Source organism: Rhyacophila brunnea, unplaced genomic scaffold, assembly GCF_057557595.1.
Source record: "Rhyacophila brunnea isolate RB1 unplaced genomic scaffold, BYU_Rbru_1.0 scaffold_4, whole genome shotgun sequence".
NCBI lineage: Eukaryota > Metazoa > Arthropoda > Insecta > Trichoptera > Rhyacophilidae > Rhyacophila > Rhyacophila brunnea.
Window position 1 is genome coordinate 47652284 of NW_028233068.1, and position 21257 is coordinate 47673540.

The 21257-nt window shown below is 32.9% G+C and overlaps 1 protein-coding gene across 1 annotated transcript in view; it reads left to right on the top strand.

The window, feature by feature from the left end:
* The window catches only part of pan (transcription factor pangolin), a 377320-nt gene that overhangs the window by 267645 nt on the left and 88418 nt on the right, over nucleotides 1-21257 (top strand). Inside the window, exon 6 of the mRNA XM_085953736.1 lies at nucleotides 13671-13718. Coding sequence (XP_085809862.1) covers nucleotides 13671-13718 — 48 coding nt within the window. The remainder of the gene's footprint in view (nucleotides 1-13670; nucleotides 13719-21257) is intronic.

Sequence of the window (21257 nt, forward strand, 5' to 3'; positions counted from 1 at the left end):
TATTTTTAAAACAGTTCACATTATCTCATTAGCACAAAATTTATTTTCGTAATTTATATTTAAAAAAAAATCTCTTTGTTCTCGCCGATTTTCCCATCACCGTAGTTGCGATTATGCTTTCTATTGTATTGGTTCTCAACTTTTTTCTCTTCAATCGAAAATATTTATTGAATTCGAGTTTGACCACCACCTGTCTAATTAATTAATACATTGTGTTGATTTAAAATTTGTAACGTTGTGTTACCCGTTTGTCGAAGTTGTTTGAGATTGGTTTTAAGAGGCGTGAAATTAATGACCACCATTATTTATTTCACATGCGTGTAATGACGTTTTGCAAACTGAGTTATGTTATCGTCATCACCTGTAGTTATTTTTCCTGTTTTCATTATTCGAAATAAATCTATTACATTATCCAACACATTTTTTAATAGTAGTACGTACATATATAAATTAATTTTAATTGATTTGTATATTGTCATATTAATTGTTACACGTACTCCTTTGCAATGAATGTTTCGCTATACATTCTACATGGTACTAATTAATTTTATTATTTTCTTATCTTATATCGTAAATCATATATGCATATTCTTTAAGTATTTAGGTATATTTTATGACATATTGACGAAACTAGAATACCACAGAATTTTTCGATGACTAATGTAAAATTAAATTACACAATTATTTGTTTCAATAGAGTCAGTGTTTATCATTGTATCATATTATTTAAAGAATATTTTACTATACATATTTCGCTCACATAATACATATAGGTCATCTAAATCTTAAACTCATTTAAATTAGTTATTATATGTGATTTTACAAAAAACTATAGGTTTATAAATTAATTAATTTAGAAAATGAGTTGCTATTATAACGGTGATTGGCCGATCTGCCATAGTAGTATAAATAGTAAAATAGAAAATATACAACACACAAGAAATATCCATTATTCTCTTATTGGGAAAGTAGTATTTTATCGAATTATATATAAACTTACATACTTAGCTACGAATTAGGTACCTATTGAATAAGTAAATTATCACAAATACTAGAGAGGAGGTGAGGTGTCCATAAAGTTTAAATATATGTGGCTTGCAAGAATTTATCAAATTAGCATTAAAACGAGAAATAACTTAATATTTACTGAAACATTTTATAAATAAGTCATGTTATTGATGTGGGGTCTATATCATCATCATCAACACTATTAAATCTTTTATTGTAATATTATTCACCAACACACCCCAAACAAGATCGATTAGAATCAAATTATTAAACCAGAGTGGTTTCTTATATTTGTTTCTAAAGATAAACGTGCCTAACGGTATTTGTTATTTAGATAGCGTTTATTCAGTGAACACCACTTTACTAATAAAAAATATCAAATCATTAGTATTTTTTGCTAATAGTTATTAAGGATGTGTATAAACGATTTGTCCTGCGTACTTATTTTACTTACAGAAATAGGCGTAATCTGCCGCGATTAAAACAAGGACCATTCGTTTATTTATAGGGTATTGATAATGGCATGACAGCAGACAGCTATTAATTAAAAAAAAAAACAACAATCTTTGAGGAATAAAATAGGTATTGTAGGATGTACAATATCTCTATTTTTTTCTAAACATCCTGTCACCAATGCATACACAAATGTTTATTAAATGCTGAAACGGACTGTAAGTACCTACCTACTCTTTGTTTGCTTACACTTCCGACGTTTTAGCAAGGTGGATTGTATGAAATTGAAATAATGTAATTTAATTCATACGTGTGAAGGGACTTTTTATTAGACGTATATTCAGTATAGTCGACGCTGTGTGATTCCGCGAATCAAACATTCTTATCATAATTACATTAAAAATGATAATTACATTACTTCTAATATTGTGTTTCGCCGTTGATTAAACCATTTTTTTTTTTAAATTAATATAATTTACCAAGAGCAAGCAACATACTCAAACTCGGTGACGATTCAAATGTTTTATTACAATAATATATTGTGTTGATAAACAGTTTTACTATATTATAATAAATAACTTATAGGTATATGGAAACTTTGCTGGTTGCAACATCTCTTTAATCTACTTTTATACATCAATGTAACTTGTTTTTTTTAATTAAATAAAAATATGAATTTTAAACATTTTTCATACGATGTACGTATATTTGCTTACGGACACATTAATTCAGTGCTTTCCAAACTTTACGTTACTACGCCTCCCTTTTAAGACAATCTAATCTTGGAGCCTCCCCCCTCCCTTTATTTCATTAAATACATTTTTACACAGAGTGCTTTTTTTCTACTAAACGGGCTCGATATATAGATTTCATTGCATCTAATGCAGAAAATTCCGTTTTGCATAAATATGATGTTACGAATGGTAGCAGTACCTACTTACATTGCTTTTCTTGCAAAGTGTTATATTATTCTTCATTTCGATTCAATCAAAATTGAACAAAGGTTTTTGTTTCCATGTAATCATTTTTATTAGTCAGGAAATACACTACAAATAATCATAAAATAAAATTCTACATGTGAATTATCATCAAACACACAAACACCACACAATCACATCAAATTGTATCACACATCCACATATATTATAGAATGTTAATACTCTGTAACCGAAACAGCCCGCAGGCGTTTTTTTACTAATATAACGAATTTGTGGTGTGTGTTTATCTCACTTAACTGGTCGATCTGCAAGACCGGGCCCCCAGGATAGAGCCCTGTCAGCCCCCCTCTTGTGGGGGCTATGCACAATAGTATAGAAATGAGGTACCTATAATAAAATTACTCTCCATATCTTCATACAGGTTTGCAAACAACCTAATTTTTATAGGACTGTTTTTATGTAGTTTATAACTAGCTGCCGTTTTATTAACTATGCACTTGCAAACTGCAAACCTGTGGCTATATTATTGTGTTAAACTTTTCGCGCCTCCCTTTACAACAGTCCGCGCCTCCCCAGGTAGGCACGACCCCCAGTTTGGAAATCGCTGCATTAATGTATGTTACCTAGTAGTTACCAGGCATTAAATAATTTTACCCGACAACACAGAATTTTTCGTCGCAGTGCATGGCGGGCATATATATATTTTTAACATATTTTGATCGGATAGTTATCATTTGCCTATGTTAAATTATCTAACTTGGTACTATTTACTAGAATCTAATGTAGAGATATCCGTTCGTGTGATTTGAATGCCCTTCTTAGCTATATTCAAAATCGAAATAGCCACGTGCGAAAGTATGCATAAACATAACATAATTTCAGTATCTTATTTTGTATGTGTGCGTATCTATAAATTTAAATTCGCTCGCTTGTGTGCATAGAGAGTGTGCTGTCGGCGACTTCAAAGGTTTTACCCTCCCCCTCGCCCCTCCCATCGCCGAACCTCCTCATTCTCTTTATCATTCTAGTGCAATATGTAGCGCTCGCACAGAAAATATTATCTCTATCGCGGATTGTCCAACGTTCTAATTATTTACTATCACATATTATTATCTATTAAAAAATATTTGATTAATTATTTAAAAAAACTGAGATATCAGTTTATAGCAATATTAGAAATGAATAAATTGATGTCATAATTATTATATTCAAACACATGCTTCTTGCACTATTTGTCATCAAGTGACTGTTTATAAAGTTGATTACAAATTCAACCTAATTTAAACATGATTACATCCTAAATGTCTGCATTTCACCGCACATTGGATTTTTATAGATCTTAAATATTCTATTTTGAATGAGGAAATCATGAAGAGTGGGACTATTTTTTTTTTTTTTTGTTAATGTGGTATTTAAAAAATTAAATATTTGTGGTAATCCTAAACGACCTAACTTTTAATTTCAAGTGCATGTATGATATTCGTGCAGGTGAAGATAAAATTACTGTCTTCAATGAATTCATCCCTAATATTGAAGAAGGAATGAGATGTTTGTCATAGGTATGCCATTATACCCTACCATGAATAAATTACCCGTAAACGTCGTTATCTCTTGAGTATTGACAATATTTGGATATTATTTATCATTTAATGTAAAATTATTGAAAACTACCTACCTATCTTTTTATATTCTTATCCAAGAAAATGCTTAATTTATCTGCATTTTAGTTCTTAATAATACATTTAGATGTGGACTTGCATATTGTTTCTTATTAATTTGATCAGCGTTCATCGTAGAAAAGTTTTCACCTCAAAGAAACTTCAGCTCTCCCAGACAAGGTTATCTATTTATTATTCTTTTGTAAAATAAGCACAATGTCAGAATTGATTCAAAATATTTTCCTAACAATTGGAAATGTATTATTGTTTGAAATCCATTGGAGCTAAAAATTCCGTCACAAAGCATCGCTAACCAGTTGCGGTTTGCGCACTTTATATGGACTTCCCTGCTACGTAGTAATAATAATATCTCTTTAGTGCCATGCAATAATCATTTTTACTATCTAGTATGTTATTTTACCAGTGTGTATAAACAAGAATTTTTATATAATTAATAATTAGTTAATACGGCTAGTATTTTAATATTTCATTACAATTTATTATATAATATACATAATTTGAAAACATCTCATGCATATACACACTGGAATAAATCATTTGCTGGATTCGCGCCAGTAATCTTTTCCAATTAAGCTACGGGCATCTTGGTTAAGTACGACGATTTTAACTAGTAGTTACATGAAATGCTTATCGAATTGCGCTATAATGTTGTCTATCGGTTTTAATATATTACATTAAGGTAGGTGTCAATTAATTCCTTAATTACTAACCAACGTCGTGGATTACTGCAATATTTAGTTTTTATAACTTAGACTTGCTAATAATTTAATAAACTTTTTATATTATAAAATTATGTACCTGTATTCAATATATATAATGTTGCATTCTCAAATCTTTTGTCTTATTCGTTGAATTAAAAGAATAGTTTATTAAGTTATTATAAGTAGAGACTTAATTTTTTTGAATGTAAATGCGGTCGATTTATTTGAAAAGAAGCTGTATTTTGAAATAACCCTATACCTACCTACTATATCTATTACTAAAAATAATGATATAATTTTCATAATAGTATTATAAATTTAGGACTTAATAGGCTTTACATAGCATACTCATTGCTCATTTTATTTTATTATAAAATATATCGGTGAGTATATACCTACCTATCTAATTCCACAGTTCTATAGTTTCCTAATATAAGTAGGTACTTAATGGGTTTTTATTCTCGTAACATCAAAGGGATTGCTCCAGCCAGACAGTACTAGTTTCATCGAGAAACACAGTCCGAGTTGGAAATAGTTCACAAAATTTACATCTATTTGTATTTATTAGCTTTTTTAACAAGACACTTTCCCTGGTACATTCAAACAATCGTACCAGTTATGATGGACACATCTACCACATATATATTATGTACATGTTGAAAATTTTACATATTTTTAAAAGATGGTACGTAGGATGTAGTCGTTTTTTAGATTAATAATTTTGCCATTTATTAATTTAATGGAGCTTTTATTGCATTTTCAAAGCATGATCCTGGACATTCATTAAACGTTGTAGATAATCTATTTATAGCCTTATTATCCTTTATATTTATTTTAAACATTTGTTGACTGCATAAAGTATTTTTATTACATAAAATAGTATTCTTTTAAACCTCTCGCTCTAATGTTTTAGAATATAGTCGTATTTCAGTACATGCATGTGCAGTGGTGTTAAGACTTTTTACATTTATTAATTTTCAAACGCATTTATAAAACCCATCAGCATAATTTATGTCGACATTATTATAGTGAAATATTTACGATAAAAAAATATATTGATAATCTCTGTGATCCCAAAATCAAAATGGGCAAGATTAACACATTTGAAGATACTAATTATAAGATATGTTTTTGACCATTTAAGTGTGATAAACATCCTACGAATAATGATTGCTTTATAATAATTATTGACCTAAGAATAAGGTAGTGTTTTTTTGAAATACGCCATTTCTTTTGTCATCCCCCAGTGGTTAAGCTACAACATACGGCCGTAGCCATAAATTGACAAACTAAAATTGAAGTAGGGAGTAAGATCATGTTAACGCGCGTGTTTGAACATGTACCGTTTTAAAAAAATCGGTTAGGTGGGCTTTATGCTGAGCATGTCCCCCCTTAAACAATCTGGTAATATAGTTATGGGATGATATAGCGTTTCATGTGAATACTTTGAAAATAAACACTCGAATGGATGCTCCTGTCTCACCATATCGAAGGTTAGCAACTAAATTGGAGTAGTTATATCTCCATATCATTTGTATCAGATCACCACCACCATGGACTTGGCCATTGAGCTACCTAGCCAAATGAAATATCTTTTTGCGTATACCTACCTCGGTTTTTCTCGATCGTTTCCTGCACTATAATTTCGGTAGATATATATATATACAGATTTTCTGCGTTTGATGATGAACAATACGTTCTTTTGGCTTATTCATGACTTCTCATTGGTAACATGATCGAATTCTCATCGTACTTAGTTTCGACACAGCCGCATTGCGAAAATCTTGTCTTCTGATGGGCCGACCGTTCAGGGTTCGACTTGGTATACCAATGTTTATTTATTAATTTCGACAGCTCCAAATAAGAGTGTGTGGAGAAAATGTTGATGGAATATTCAATATGCCATACAAGTGCTATTGGCAGTATTTGATTCCTTGAATTAATTAATTTAAATATTTATTAGAATTTAATGTAATTAAAATTATGCTGTTGTAAAGTGGAGTTTGGATATCTCCATTAATAATACTGTTGATAAGTTTTTATTTCGCCATTCATAATATAACGGTTGTTTTATTGCTCGATTCTTCTAAAGTCGTTTCTCTAAGTGTGTGTATTATCTCTATTTTTACGATCGACATAATTTTGTTTGGTTCAAATGTTTGGCCTTTATATTAATTAATTGGTTTTTAATGCATTATTTACATTCATAATGATAACATACCTACATATGCGAATTTATCAATAAGCCCGGCTAATCAGTATGGCAGATTCAAATCTAAATAGTGACATAAATCCATTACTTAGCAATAACTTTAAAATTTAAATAAACCTTAATGAACCAATTTGCATTAATCGCCCTTATTTTAATTTGGGTTGCCAACTGTATCCCGGTTTGGTCGAGATCGTCCCGGAATTGAAGACTTTGTCAAGGATGCCGGTGAGAGGCTTACCCGGGACGTGATGGTATTGTGTTCAAGCCAAAGCCCAGTCGCATATTTAACATCATCTCGATTGTGAGATGTAATCAAATTAAAACTGAGCGCAATGCTGTAACTTTTTTTCGTGCGTATGGGCGAGGCAATGCTGGGACGGTGACGTCACGCGGCTAGCCGAAATTAATGAAAAAACAGGTTCTGCACATGTGCCGGACGGTATTCTGGTATTATACCTGCCTGCGGCGTCCCCATGTCCGATGAAAATTGTTGCTTGCGAGACACCAGCTGTTTTTTTCAAAATAAAATGTCTCATTCGAGCTGTGTGCGGGGTGGTGTAGCTACATTAAATTACGCTGTTTTGTGAATACCAGCAAAATCACATCGACAACGAGACTAGTTAAGATGTGCGACGCGGCTAACGTCTAAACTAAACATTGCCGCATACATACAAAATATTTTTTTGCACATTGCAATCAGCATGAGTATTTGATGTATTTAAACATGTTCACTTTGATATTTAGATTTTCTAAGAGTTTGCGTGTCCTGCCATGTAAGTCAATGGTGTGAGGTTAATAATAGTAGAGGAGGACATATTTTTTTGGCGTTCGGCCACGACGAAATCACTTTGCAAAGGGGGTAATTTGAAAGTATCGAATCCAACACCTAAGTGAGTCGCCTGCACTGCCACAATAATCTGACACCACTCTACTTACATACATTACATTAAGATATTATTTTTAGACTATTTAATATGGCAGATATATTTAAGAATGATCATACATTTGTGTATGACGTATTTCCTCGTTATAGGTATATCGGGCTTCTCGTAGAATAAACCACAGATTATTGATGACATTATGAAAAACTTGCCATGCATTTATTTGCTGTAAAATTTAACGAATCATAGATATTTTGCCGGATGCCATGGCATAGTTCAATGACTCTGTGACTACGAGACTACGGTTGCGATATATTATACAATATTATATCTACAATATTTTCATAGCAACATTCCGATATTAATTACTATAATTTGAAAATGCAGTACTGTATTCCTGAATTCATAACCACCATAACATTATATTTGGGCATTTTCGCCAAAGTTTGTACATGTTTGAAATTTGGGTAATATTATTTTTTCACTCAAATTAACCATTTTTATATAGCTAGCAGATTCCTTGTTCTATTGCTGAATTGGTGATAGCAATTTTTCAGCAAAATATTGATTAATACAATATTTATATCATTTTTATTATGAAATTGGGCATAATAAGTTTCCGTTCCGTGACTACGAAACTTAGCTTTTAAAACATGAATGAAACACTTTTTATCACTTAAAAGAGCTCTATTAGATTAAAAAAACCATACACTTCAAAATAAAACTACAAATAGTCAAAAAATATTATTGAATTTTAATTCTTGGGCACATTTCGTTCCCCTCCGTTACCCTATGTCTATAATGGCAGAGCATTTTTCCTTTAGTATTTGAAAAAACCAATCAATGTTCGTTCTGCTATTTTTTTAAAGACAATAACCACTTTTACTAAATTTTATTGGAAAAATAAATAAGTTTCGTTATTTAATAATCAAATGAAAAATAGTTAACGTTCAACTTTTTTGGGGACATTTTCGGAATGGAACGAAATGGTAACGGAGTGTAATTTGTAAAGCTTAAGTTACATGTTACCATAAAAACAAATTTTTGTTTTATGAAATTTATTTGAATTTTTTGATAGACAGATAAATATTCAACGTGCGTCAAAATAACAAAACAAATCAAACTTAATCACTAAAATAGACATATTTTATAATAAATTTCACAATACTTGTAAAATAAGGTAGGTAATAATTTTGACACACTATACATTACCATAACTTTATTTGGCATTTATATTATTTGTAACTCAGATAAAAAATATTTTTAAGCAAATTAACAATATATGAAAAAAAAAATCAGCAAGGGATTCAGACGCGAGTTCCTAGCGCGGCACGGAGTATATAACTTTTACGAAAATAATTATAGTCAAACTCGGTTATTACGATCTCGGACATAGCGAGATCTCGGATGTAATAACGAAACATTTGTTGACAATTGGTTTATGATTTTCGCCATACATTTAATTTTTTCACTGTTATAACGAGCAACTTATCGGATATACCGAGCTAAAATACTGTTAATGTGTCGACCGTTTTAAAACATTTCGACCCTAAGCAATAAAATCCGATTGGACAGGATGCCGCCGGGGTCGGATTACGTTTATGACACTAGTAAAGTGTCTAAGTACCTACCTTATTGGTGTTTCACCGACAATAATAAAAAAGTATCCACGCATATGGTTGAAAAATCCAAGGTTTGTGAAGTCCGTAGGTACCTACCAGCGTTAATTACAATAAACAACTTCTTTTGTAGTTTATGAATGCCATGCTCGTTTCGGGGATTATTACGATGGTTTCCAAATTTTTTATTTTCGACTTTTTGTGTAATGTGACATGCTCATTTAAAAATACCTATTCTCTGATATAACGAGTAACGCTTATAACAAGCAAATTCAGTCGGTCCCATCTTCCTCGTAATAACCAAGTTCGACTGTATGTTGTCTTGAAATTTAATTGTATTCATCAACATAAAATGTAGCTATACATGTTGATTGTAATCAAGACGTACTTTTCTGACATTTCGTGAATACCTACAGTTCTAGGTATTAAATCTAATCGAGTACACATTTCTGTTAAACGTGACAAAAAAATACTTTTTCATACATTTTTATAAATTTCTATGCCTAAAATGTATGGAGAAGTTTTAAAATTTTGGTGGCGTATAACAGAAAGAGTATGAAAGAGCCAGTGCCTGTCTCGCAATTATTTCAGTCTGGTGTTTTTTCTTTTCCTTCTGTTGTTTTTTTTTATCTCCATACTTTTATGTGCGCTATTTTTGCGTATTCAGACATATCACATACTTTTTTAATCTTTATTATATTATTATATTATAGTCAGGTTATTTTCTATATTTTTTAATGAAAATATTTTTGTTTTTCATACGAACAGACAAAATAAAATTTTTTATAATCTATGAAGAACTAAACACACACTGTAAACCCAACTTTATGCATGCCATTTCGTTACTTTTACATTCCACATATACGTTACCACCAATATAGTTTCGGAATGGAAGTAACGGATTCTGTTTCAGAAGTGTTTGAAGCCAAAATTTAGCTTAGTTTTATTGTTAAACCTGCTATATGTTTTATTATATATTCTGTAGTATGAAAGATAAGCTCCATATGTGTAGTATGTGAAATAGAAATATGTGTTTTCTTACCTTATAAATCGTGGTAACAGTAGTGGAACTTCTTAAATGACCAACCCAGAAAGCAACCTGTTCCGATAGCGGTACCGACACACACCAACAATTTAAAGTGTACATGGCGATCAGTGTTATACAAAAATGTTGCTACATTAAAAAAAAACATATTTATAGTGAAAATTTTTCGCCTTCATGCTAAAATCGTGGTAACGGAATGTGGAGTTCCACTTTTTCAAATATCCTGGGACACACTTTAAACGTGATTTTTTTTCAATATTGGTACAAATTTACGAAAAAACTATATATTTTCCAAAAATATATAATGTAAGCTGTTGAAAACACTACGAATTTAATTTTACACACTCAAAATTAATGACGAAATCAGACTTTGTTTATTTGAATTTATGGGTGGGACATGGTAAAAACGCACTACCTTTCGATCTAAATAATCAATTAAAAATATATACAGGTCAGATAGTTGTATTTAACTGATTGAATAGAGTAAATTAATAAATTTGCATGTTAAAAGTACATAACTTTCCAACATTTTATAATATAATAACTATGAAAAAATCAATCAAAGTCATGGGACATGCCAAAAACGCAATGTACAAACTTTGGCGAAAATGCCCATTTGCACACCGATCCGCGGGAGGTGAGCGAATATCATTTAAAAAATCTCCGGGTGGTAATGTTTGTTTTCAATGTTTACAAGTTAATAGTCGAGATTCACGAACGAAATTTTACATTTTTAAATGTATTCCATACAATCTATGTTTATTACTAAAAGGAATTTTGATTTTAGATTGATAAGAAAAGACTGCCTAATATAAATGTGAATATGTACTTAGGAGTTTACATTTTAAACTATTCTTACACCCTCAGAATACGTACGGACTAGGGATTCCAATCCCGGGATCCCGAGCTATTTTCGATACCTATGAATCCCGGGATTGATAAACATAATCCCGGGATTTCGGGATTGATTTTTTGTTCAACTTTTATGGAAAATAAAATAAAAGCGAAAACATAACAGAAAAAATACTTTTAATAAAAAATAACTACACTAGAAATAAACTGAGTTTGAATGAAGTTTCATTTATACCCATGTGTAGGTAGCCGATTCATTTTATTTTTTCACATGAATTATTAAAAATGAGAAAGATTGGAAAAAAACAATTCTTCACACTTTTAACAAAGTAATTCCACCATATTTACCTATTCAATCATATTTGAATAAATTATCTGTCGCTAGGCCCATCAATCCAAGTTTTGAAAATAATATAACGATTTGAAGTTTCAAACAATTAGTATTTAAGATTTAGAGATTAAATTTGAAAGGATTCCTATACCGTGATTTTAAACAATACCGGTGTTAATTTATTTTTTGGCCATTTGTTTTTCGATGGACATTATGGTGCCATGTAATTTTAATTATACTTAAAAACTAGATATTTTTTCTTTGGAGGTTTTAACTTTCGATTGTTAGTTTAAAGACATTTTATTAATTAAAATAAAACACAATATTATTTATTCTACTAAGTTTAATAATTATCAGGACAGGTTTTGTCTTACAGATATACCTACTAAGGCATTTTAAATGGGAAATTATTCTTTGAGAATGAAAATAATTAAATAAATGCTCGTATTTAGGTACTTAACTTCATTAATGAATATTGGTTAGGGAATATGCGACTGAATATCGCATTATTTTACGGAAAACATTTTGGCATACCCAAGTTTGTAAATACTTATATGGTTTGACATCTCAATGAGCCGTAATATATAGATTTATTCGGTATGTCAAGCAAATTATTATAATATCACCCTGTCGATATTATTCTCATTATTGATTCATCTTGTTCAATGCCGAATCGCTCACCTCTTAATATAATCAAATCACGCTAAATAGTTATCTTATCTATACGTCAGTTACGTCATCGTAGACAGCTGTTTTTTCAGGGGTATGAAACTAATCGGTACGGAGGCGTGTCGCTGGCCTGGCTGTCTCGCTCTCGCGTCGTCTATCTCTCGCACAACGTTTAATTTTTAATTTATTGACCGGCCGGCGTAATTTAATGAAGATTTATAGGCACCGGCAGACATGGTTTGCCGGCTTATGACAGTGCTTGCCAATTAATATTTCGCTTGTGTTTGCGACCCATAATTAGATTAACAGAACGATCGTAATTTATTTAAAAATGCACGTCCTCACCCTGATATTTTCATACAAATATCACGTAACATTGACAATAAACTTTGGTACCTGATATTATAGTGTATATGAGAATTTTGTATTATTTCATAGGAATGGATTTTCGAAAACATTCCAATTCCTAGACAATTCTTTTGTACAAATAATCCGGTCATTCGTGTCGTCATCGTTTGTTTAGTTAATTTTGTGTTTGCATACGCGTTGACCTGTGTCATTGTATTGTATTGATATCAAATATCTTACTGATATGGAATAGTACAAAATCTTCGGGGATTCATCAAATTAAATGCCGTTTTCCGAAACGCAATTGAAAGATCTCTACTCACCGATTGTACGAGTATTCATAAATATGTCGCAAAGGTCCTATTGACGAACACAAATTACAATATGTACCTATAATAAAATTGTCCATCGTTGATATTTTCTTTCTTGGCAATGAACGGATACATAATTTGTTATGACTGCACTGCAACCGTATATTATTGAATTGTCTAACTGCTCTATAAAATATATTAATTTGATTAAAAGGCTTGTCCATAGTTTCTTCATAGAATGCATTTCCTAAAATCACAGTCTTGGGGTAATCTTAAATTGCACTTTTATTTATGATCAGCTGTCGCAATCGCGTCTCTGAAATATTATTATCAACTCATAGCGTTGTCGCAGAGTGTATTATCATAATAAAATACCATACTGTTCAAATCTCTTTCTGACCAGAAAAGTAAAATGTTTACGTTCGTTTCGAAACAGCAAAACTTTTGTATAGTTGACCCCTTAAGTGATAATTTTATCTTAACACGGTTGTGTTTTTTAATATCGTTCTAGGAAAACTTTCAAAGTAATATTATACATTCTGTATCATTTCGTAGACAGGTTTGGAATTAATATTAAATTGTTATCATTATTTTTCTGGCAAATTCTTTTTCTCTTTTTTCAGGTGAGTGCCGATCCATATTACGCAAGATCACTACAGTACAGCGTGGCGGTAAGTTTGTTTTATTTTTATCATAAATATATTGATTTGTCCATCAGTTGATTGAGATCTCGAGAGAATGATTATTCCATTTAGTTTTCTCGACACGATCAAAAAGTGGCATACCACGTTGTATATTGAAGTACATAGCGAATATGATTTATAAAATGAATGTGTAAAGTAGTTTCCGTGCAAATAAAATATTTCAAACCGTTGGATACCTCTGGTAAGTGGGTTGCGCGGGTGCGCAAAATACCGTTTAATCACAATGTACACCCATTATCTTGTCTTCTTTCTAGGCGCAGGTGTATTTATGAGAGTTGAGCAATTAGCATGACTGTGTACATTAGAGCAGTGTCTTGTCTACCACCCCGACATAATTTGGCAATATTTCCTTTCATTTTTTTTTGAGGGTGGGTGGGCATCGTAAATGATTGGATAAAACTAAAATTCAATTATAAAATTGTCTCAGCTATACGCCTAGTCCAGTCATATTGGGTCAAAATAACCTGCCTTGCCTGGAAATAATTTTAAATGGTGGAGCACATGATAATATGTAGAACTGTTCTAGTGCCAAAAATTATCACTCGTTCATGCTGTACTAATGCCATCGTCTCGAAAGCCTGATCAGTCCGGGTGGGGCACGAGCAGAAGGCTCCATACTGCTCAGTCTTCCGCTTTCCAATTGATGACTTCCAACGTACACGTGTTTTTTTAACAGTAGATATACGATTAAATTATCGCACTATTTCAAGATAAAATGAATTCTGCAGGCCATGGCCCCCACAAAGGGAGGGCTAACAGGGCTCTAGCCTGGGGCCCGGCGTGGTGGGATGACCTGATAATTGAGATAAACACACATCCCAAATTTGGCCTAATGCGGAAAAAAGTCGCCTGCAGTGCTATTTTATTTGTAGAATTTTAACATTTTAAAATGTCTAGTTGTGTGATGAAATTTTTGATTATTGTGTCGATATTCGACAACTCCATGATTCAAATGGATTTATTCAACAATTCAAAAAAATCGCTAAAAATACACGGAATACCTTTAATTTTATATGAAACAACATTTAGAAAACGATTCTGTAAAAAGGCCCACTGCCTTTAAACCCTAGATATAAGTAAGGGGGCCCGCCAAAGATCCCAGTCGGGGGGCCCGGTTTAAGATGTGGGGGTCATGCTGCAGGTACACAACAATTAATCCACAATAAATTAATTACTCACCTCTCGCGAATCACGGATCTATTATCACATTGTTACGACTCCCCGTTGAATTGGTATTTTATTTTTTCACAACTATTCTCGATACATAAATACCTATTCGTTGTAATAATACGTATGGGAATGATGAGCGTTTTGTCCGATTCCCATTTCTCATTAGTGACGGGTCGTTGATTCGTTGTGTTTTCCTTGTCCAACGTTTGGCTATTGCGAGATGGAAGGCATAATTCATAAACATGGTATGCGTTGCGTGCCTGCGAATAATGATCGGCCAGCGTGTTCTTCGGCTATCTTGTTATGCTTATGAATTTTTTGACTTATAATAAGAGCAATAACAATAACTAATAAATAATAATAAAATTGTTCTTAAACTATAATAAGAGCAATAACAATAACTAATAAATAATAATAAAATTGTTCTTAAACTGGCATGTAGCGAAAACCAGGAAAGTCAATTTTCATTTAATAAAAAAAATCAAGTTACATTGAACCTACGATGACATATTACTGCCTACCTACTTGCCTTTTTTTCTTTAACTGTATGTACTGTCAATTCGTGGTGAAAAAACATTAAATATTAAATGTGAGTATTTGATGAAATAAAACACATGTAGTTGTAGTAAAACCGGTCCTGATTATTACTAAATTATATGGAATAATCAATTATAGGAGATATAACCAGAGCGCTAGCTGGGCGGTGTCACAATAGTCACAACTCTCTTTTGTAGTAGCCAAGTAATTTGAGAGCCCCAGCCCCTTGGTCATTTTAAATACTCTGAGAAAACACTTTCTTCGTGAATTATTATTTAATTATATCAGTCATAACAAATTATCACCTTGTCTATGCTTGCATGTGATTAAGCAACCATCTCATTTAAAAAAATCATGTTGCTTTTCAATGGTTTGGAAGCAAAGTTTCAATTCACTGCCAGACCCAGAAGGTTGACTTTTTTACTATTCATTAAACAAAGTTGCCATATACAAACACGCCATATTATAATTTTGCGTTCATGCCTTTTACTTATTTTGCTAACGTGTACACTTAAAATATTTGGATTTTGTAGCTCAGACAGTGTTGGTTTAGAGTTAGACAATGAATGTATGTGATGACTTTAACTGTCTTTTCCGTCAACCGTGGTAAAGTCTGCTCTCTTGCACACAATATTTTCTCGCTAACAATTATCGTCGATAAAACATTTTTTTCTATAGTAATTTAACGTTGCGATGCTGTTAACTTGTTACGCTGTCTTTTTTACGGCGTTCCATGAATAAATTTAAATAAAATTAACCCCCCTCCCGCCAATATTTTTACACCCGCTCCTCATGACGTAACCGACGACGCCTCATTAATTTGGTTGATTTTTTTACATCAGGTTGGTTTTGGCCGAGATGATATTATTATTTTGTTATTTTTTCTTTGAGTAAAATTTAAATGAAATAATCACTTTTCATTAATTGAGTCAGCACCGTTTTACATCGCAAATTGGAATTGCTTGATACTGTTTTTGTCTGTTTTTTTTTTTTTTTTTTTTTTAATTACAAGTTATAAATTTATAAATTTTTCATACACTGCTAACAATATTTTTATGATTTCTGAATTTAAATTGACAACCATCCTTTACTTGTGGTATATAAAATGCATGTTGTGTTTTAATGTGTGTTTAGATCTGGACCTCTAGACGATTGATTTAATTTGTTGCTTGATCGCAAGGCCAACAACCATTATCTGTCGTATCGTATCTACGAAACGTTCTGACGAGTTAACCAATTTTCAAGGAGGCACTTAGTAGGTAGGTACTATCGGTGGAGTGTTACGAGCTTGATAAGAATTGTATTTATTTTTGCAATTATCTAAATAAATTTGATATTTTTGTCCTCAATCCTTCCAGTGTAGTAAAAAATGGAAATTTTTACCGAAAAAAAAAGAAAACTGTCTGCTATCGTGTTTTCCGCTGAACTCTAAATATTAACTACGTATTCATGTTAGTTTAATATTTTTTAAATATCACAGATGTACCTACCTACCTTTTCTTAGGTATAAGGTACTTATCATTTTGACATGTTAATAATTGTTAGTATTTGTGCGTATTGTATTTCGCCGTGGCATTGTTCACCGTGAGCTGTTTTCCCGGGAAGAGACGATCATATTATAGCATTGATATCAAAAAATGACACGCTGTTCGTACAGCGTATCAGGGTCACCGAATAATTATTTGACTAAATCGGGATTTGTACCATGTTTAATAAAAAATATCAAAATTTAAGAGCAAAGACCGGGACAACCTAAAATCGCATAGTTCAATATTTGTAATGTTTATTTCTATAATATCAATCATAAATGACACAACACAAACTACAGAACTCTATCAAAATAATAATATTAAACAATATTTTTTCCCGACACTCGCCCATTTGTACCTACTTGGCTGAAAATTTTCTTCCCGAAGAGTTTCATTCTGTTGCTTAGTATATTGCTAAAATTCAGCACATATGTATATCATGTTGAATTTAACAAGGCACTTCACTCACTATGACTAAAACATCTGTTCCTTGCATCTGATCATTTTAAATTCATATGAGAAAATACCCGTTCGGTATAACAATTTGATGTTGGTATGCTTAAAATAAATGAAATTAGTGTTTAAACACATGTGAATCACGCATCCATCGCGATATTTTGTCTTAATCTAAACGTCTTATTTATATTTGTTGAATAATTGTGAATTTAACTGTCCCTCGCGGAACAATCTATTTTTACGTTTTGACGTTTGGCAACGCTGAGGATTATAGACAGTAATCTTTCGATTTTATTAGATTCAATAAGAACGTGAATTTTTGTAAAGTGTAAGTTATAGATGCATACTAATAAAATTATTCCTGCAGTGGTACAAAGTAAACGGAAGAACGCAGCGGAAACATTAGTAAGTATTCTTACTTATGTCTTTATAACATACGCTGAGACTGTAGAAAGGTGTTTATATCCTCACTACAACAAACATGCTAATACTCTATTTTGATTGTAGAAACTCCGTAACAAGTAGGTATGTCTCATCATCATCTCGGCCTCTCTTAATCCACTGCTAGATGAAAATCAATTCTTGCTATCTCCATCTTTCTCGGTATTTGGTCTTTCGCTGCCACGTTCTTCCGCCAAACTTCGACCAGCGGGCTTTTGGTTGTCTTATTTATAGCTAATTGTCCAAAGATGATCTGTACACTTTCTCTTACCTGTTGATTGTTTTTAAATTCCTGTGCGCTATGCCCAACATGTAAAACACCCATACGGTTTGCACCGGGATATTATTTGATGAAAACTCGACTTTATTTATTCATTATCAATTTCTATTCTAAACGACTATTCATTATCAATTTTGATCAAACAATCGACTACTGTATGAACATTTTTACAAGCAGATTTCATTCCTTTTTATTCATTCAATTGTATTGACACGTTCTATCGTAGAACTTCACAATTTCTTCAAGATATACCTATGTTGTATGTTATGATCCTTATAGCAAACTATTTTAGTCTTAGTTCAATAAAAACAAATACCAATGTCTGGAAAAGTTTAATGTGTACTATTTATGTCAGATCTTAACAGCCTACCTCCACATGTTTGTTCTGTTAATCAATCGTTTTTATGCGTTATGGCTATGGCGCACTTCGCACGTACATAATTATTATACAACCAAATCTGACAATCCTAACTAGATTGGTACTTCGTTATCAAATAAGTACCAACAAAGTCTTATATGACTTACGTATGTGTCTTATCGTGAACAGGAGGACTGCTCTGGACTTCATTGGTTATGCACTGAACCCGTACATTGTACAAGATGTAGATTATTTGAAAAATAATTTTGACACTAATCTAAATAGATGGTAAGTAATTAGATTCGATTTTAGAAAACCAATATTAACATAATTAAAAACTATAGAAGTATTCAGAAGAATCAACAAATCTTTAGTTAAAACATCAATGAATTTTTTTTCAAATAACGAAATATAAGGAATCGGTGGTGTTGCAAGTTTTTCTTTTGATTTAAAAAATAATTTAAGAACGAAATAATTATCATATTTTACAAAAATAACTTCTTTGAATGTCATTGGATATTATAATAATATGCCATCTGTTCGTTCTCCTGAGCGGTCGCGTGCCGGCGATTTACCGCCGATGTCTAAGCCTGTTCTTGAATTATTTTGAGAGGCGCCCCAGCTTACACCCGATGCTAATAAAGTTTATAAATAATATATTGTATGGTAGCCATAATCTAGTTATGGGGAGTTAAACTTGTGGTCCGGGAAATTTTGACGGTCCATTCAGATTAATATTGATTATATCCACTGCCACTTTTATCGTTTTGTTGAGAATACATGTCAGCTTAAGTTTCCCTACAGTTTGGCAGAAAATATTATTATATACCTACTAGAAGCCAGCCAGGAAATTTCCAGTACAGTATTTATCGAATGGATGAATATCAGTTGTGTATTTCGATATAGCTCTGCGAAGACTTAAATATTTCTTATACAATTTGAAATTTGATATGAAAAATATCGGTTTTCGTGTTTGTGTTGATAAGCACGCGAGAAACTTCTGTCAAAATATATCATCACTTTGGCCATGACGGGGATTGCCCGATTGTGACTCATATGGGTGAGATTGCATTATCTCAAGAAATAAAAAGACTTGTCCGCTATTTTATTTCCGTATTTTACAGTTTCACGTGTGGGGCAGAATCATGGCCATCACGCGTCAAGAAAATTAAATGTTTTCGAGATGTAGTGCTGGCGACGACTGTTGAGGGATCCAGGACAGAGGATATTATTATAACCAATAAATCGATACTGTAAAAACTGCACGAGAATCAGCGAGAGACTAATTCTCTGTGTTGACCACGCCGTGTTTTGCGTTTCTTTAGACCTTGTCCAGATGACACGTGTCTCGCCGCGAGTGTATGTGGACAGCTCAACGAGGTCACTTGTACCTCGACCGCACGCGAGAGTAGGCCCATGGCGAGTACATGTGGACGGCTCAATGAGGTCACATGTACCTGGAATGCGCGCGAGTCAAATCGCGCCACCTGGACAAGGCCTCGGCCACACTGTTCGCCGTGGCCCAGAAAACATCGAGTGGTTAATTATTGTTCCGGGCAATGTGCCTTGAAATAGAGGCAGAGGACGAATACTGATGAGGTGGATTGTCGAAGTGAAGGATTTTACAAAACAACCGATAGCATCCACCACAGTGCTTTTAGAGAATAGGAAAACTGGAGAAGGCTGATATTGAATGTCAGTATCAATTCCGGAGTGATCATGATCCTCAGCCTTGCGGACTACGACGAGGAAAAATTACACCTTGAGTCGCTTCTCCTTTGGTGCCGGTCTTCTATAGAATGCTGGAAACCAAATTGCAATAGGTACCTACCCACATCCACAAAGCCAGTTGTTTCAACATAATATCCTTTCCTTGGACATTGAACACATTTGACATTTACGGAGGATCCGCTTATATCGTATTGGTGTTTAGATGTTTTGGGGGATTGGGGTAGTTTTACAATTTAAAAGACAACAATGTGACGAGTTTATTTGCCGACCACTGACTATCTTACCCCGCGGCTCGCGTGCCGCCCATGTCGTTCCCACGATTAGTCACCGCCCCTCCCTTCATCCTCCCCCACTCTCCCCTACACTTTGTTTATCCCGTAACGAGGTATACTGAGGGGGTATCTTCCCCACTTCTCCTCAATCAATCCGTCTATTTCGGTCTGGCACTTATGCATTATACGCGAGTGCAAGAAGGACAGAGGTACCGCCTTTGATCTGGTGCCGCCGTAGTCGCCGGTTTTGCGCGATGTAATCTATTTATGCTTATGCGCGCTGTGTGAATTTTTATACGAATGTGTGTGAACTCGCCTTTGTGTGCGTGTGTTTTCTTTTCCTCACGTGGTATCGTATAAATAATACACTGTATGGAGCTATATTTTTCACAAGAGGTGAACGTCAGTGCAATATTGTTGTCTTGACTACATACAAAACGCAATGCCATGAAGAGAGTAAAAGTGGTTTAAATTTCCATATAGTCTTGTGTGCATGAAGTACTTGCTTTGATTTTGGTAAGGTGAGGTGAGAAAAAATGGGTCCTTTTGCAATTAGTATACGGTGGAAATGGGTTACATCAGCGCTTCTAAATCAATGGTACACGTACGACTGGTTGAGAAGTGCTGGATACTTTTTGCAATATACCGTATTACAATGGTATCTACCATCCATAACGTGTACCTACTTATTTTTTAACGAGCGCAACTATCGCGTAGAATAATATTGTTATT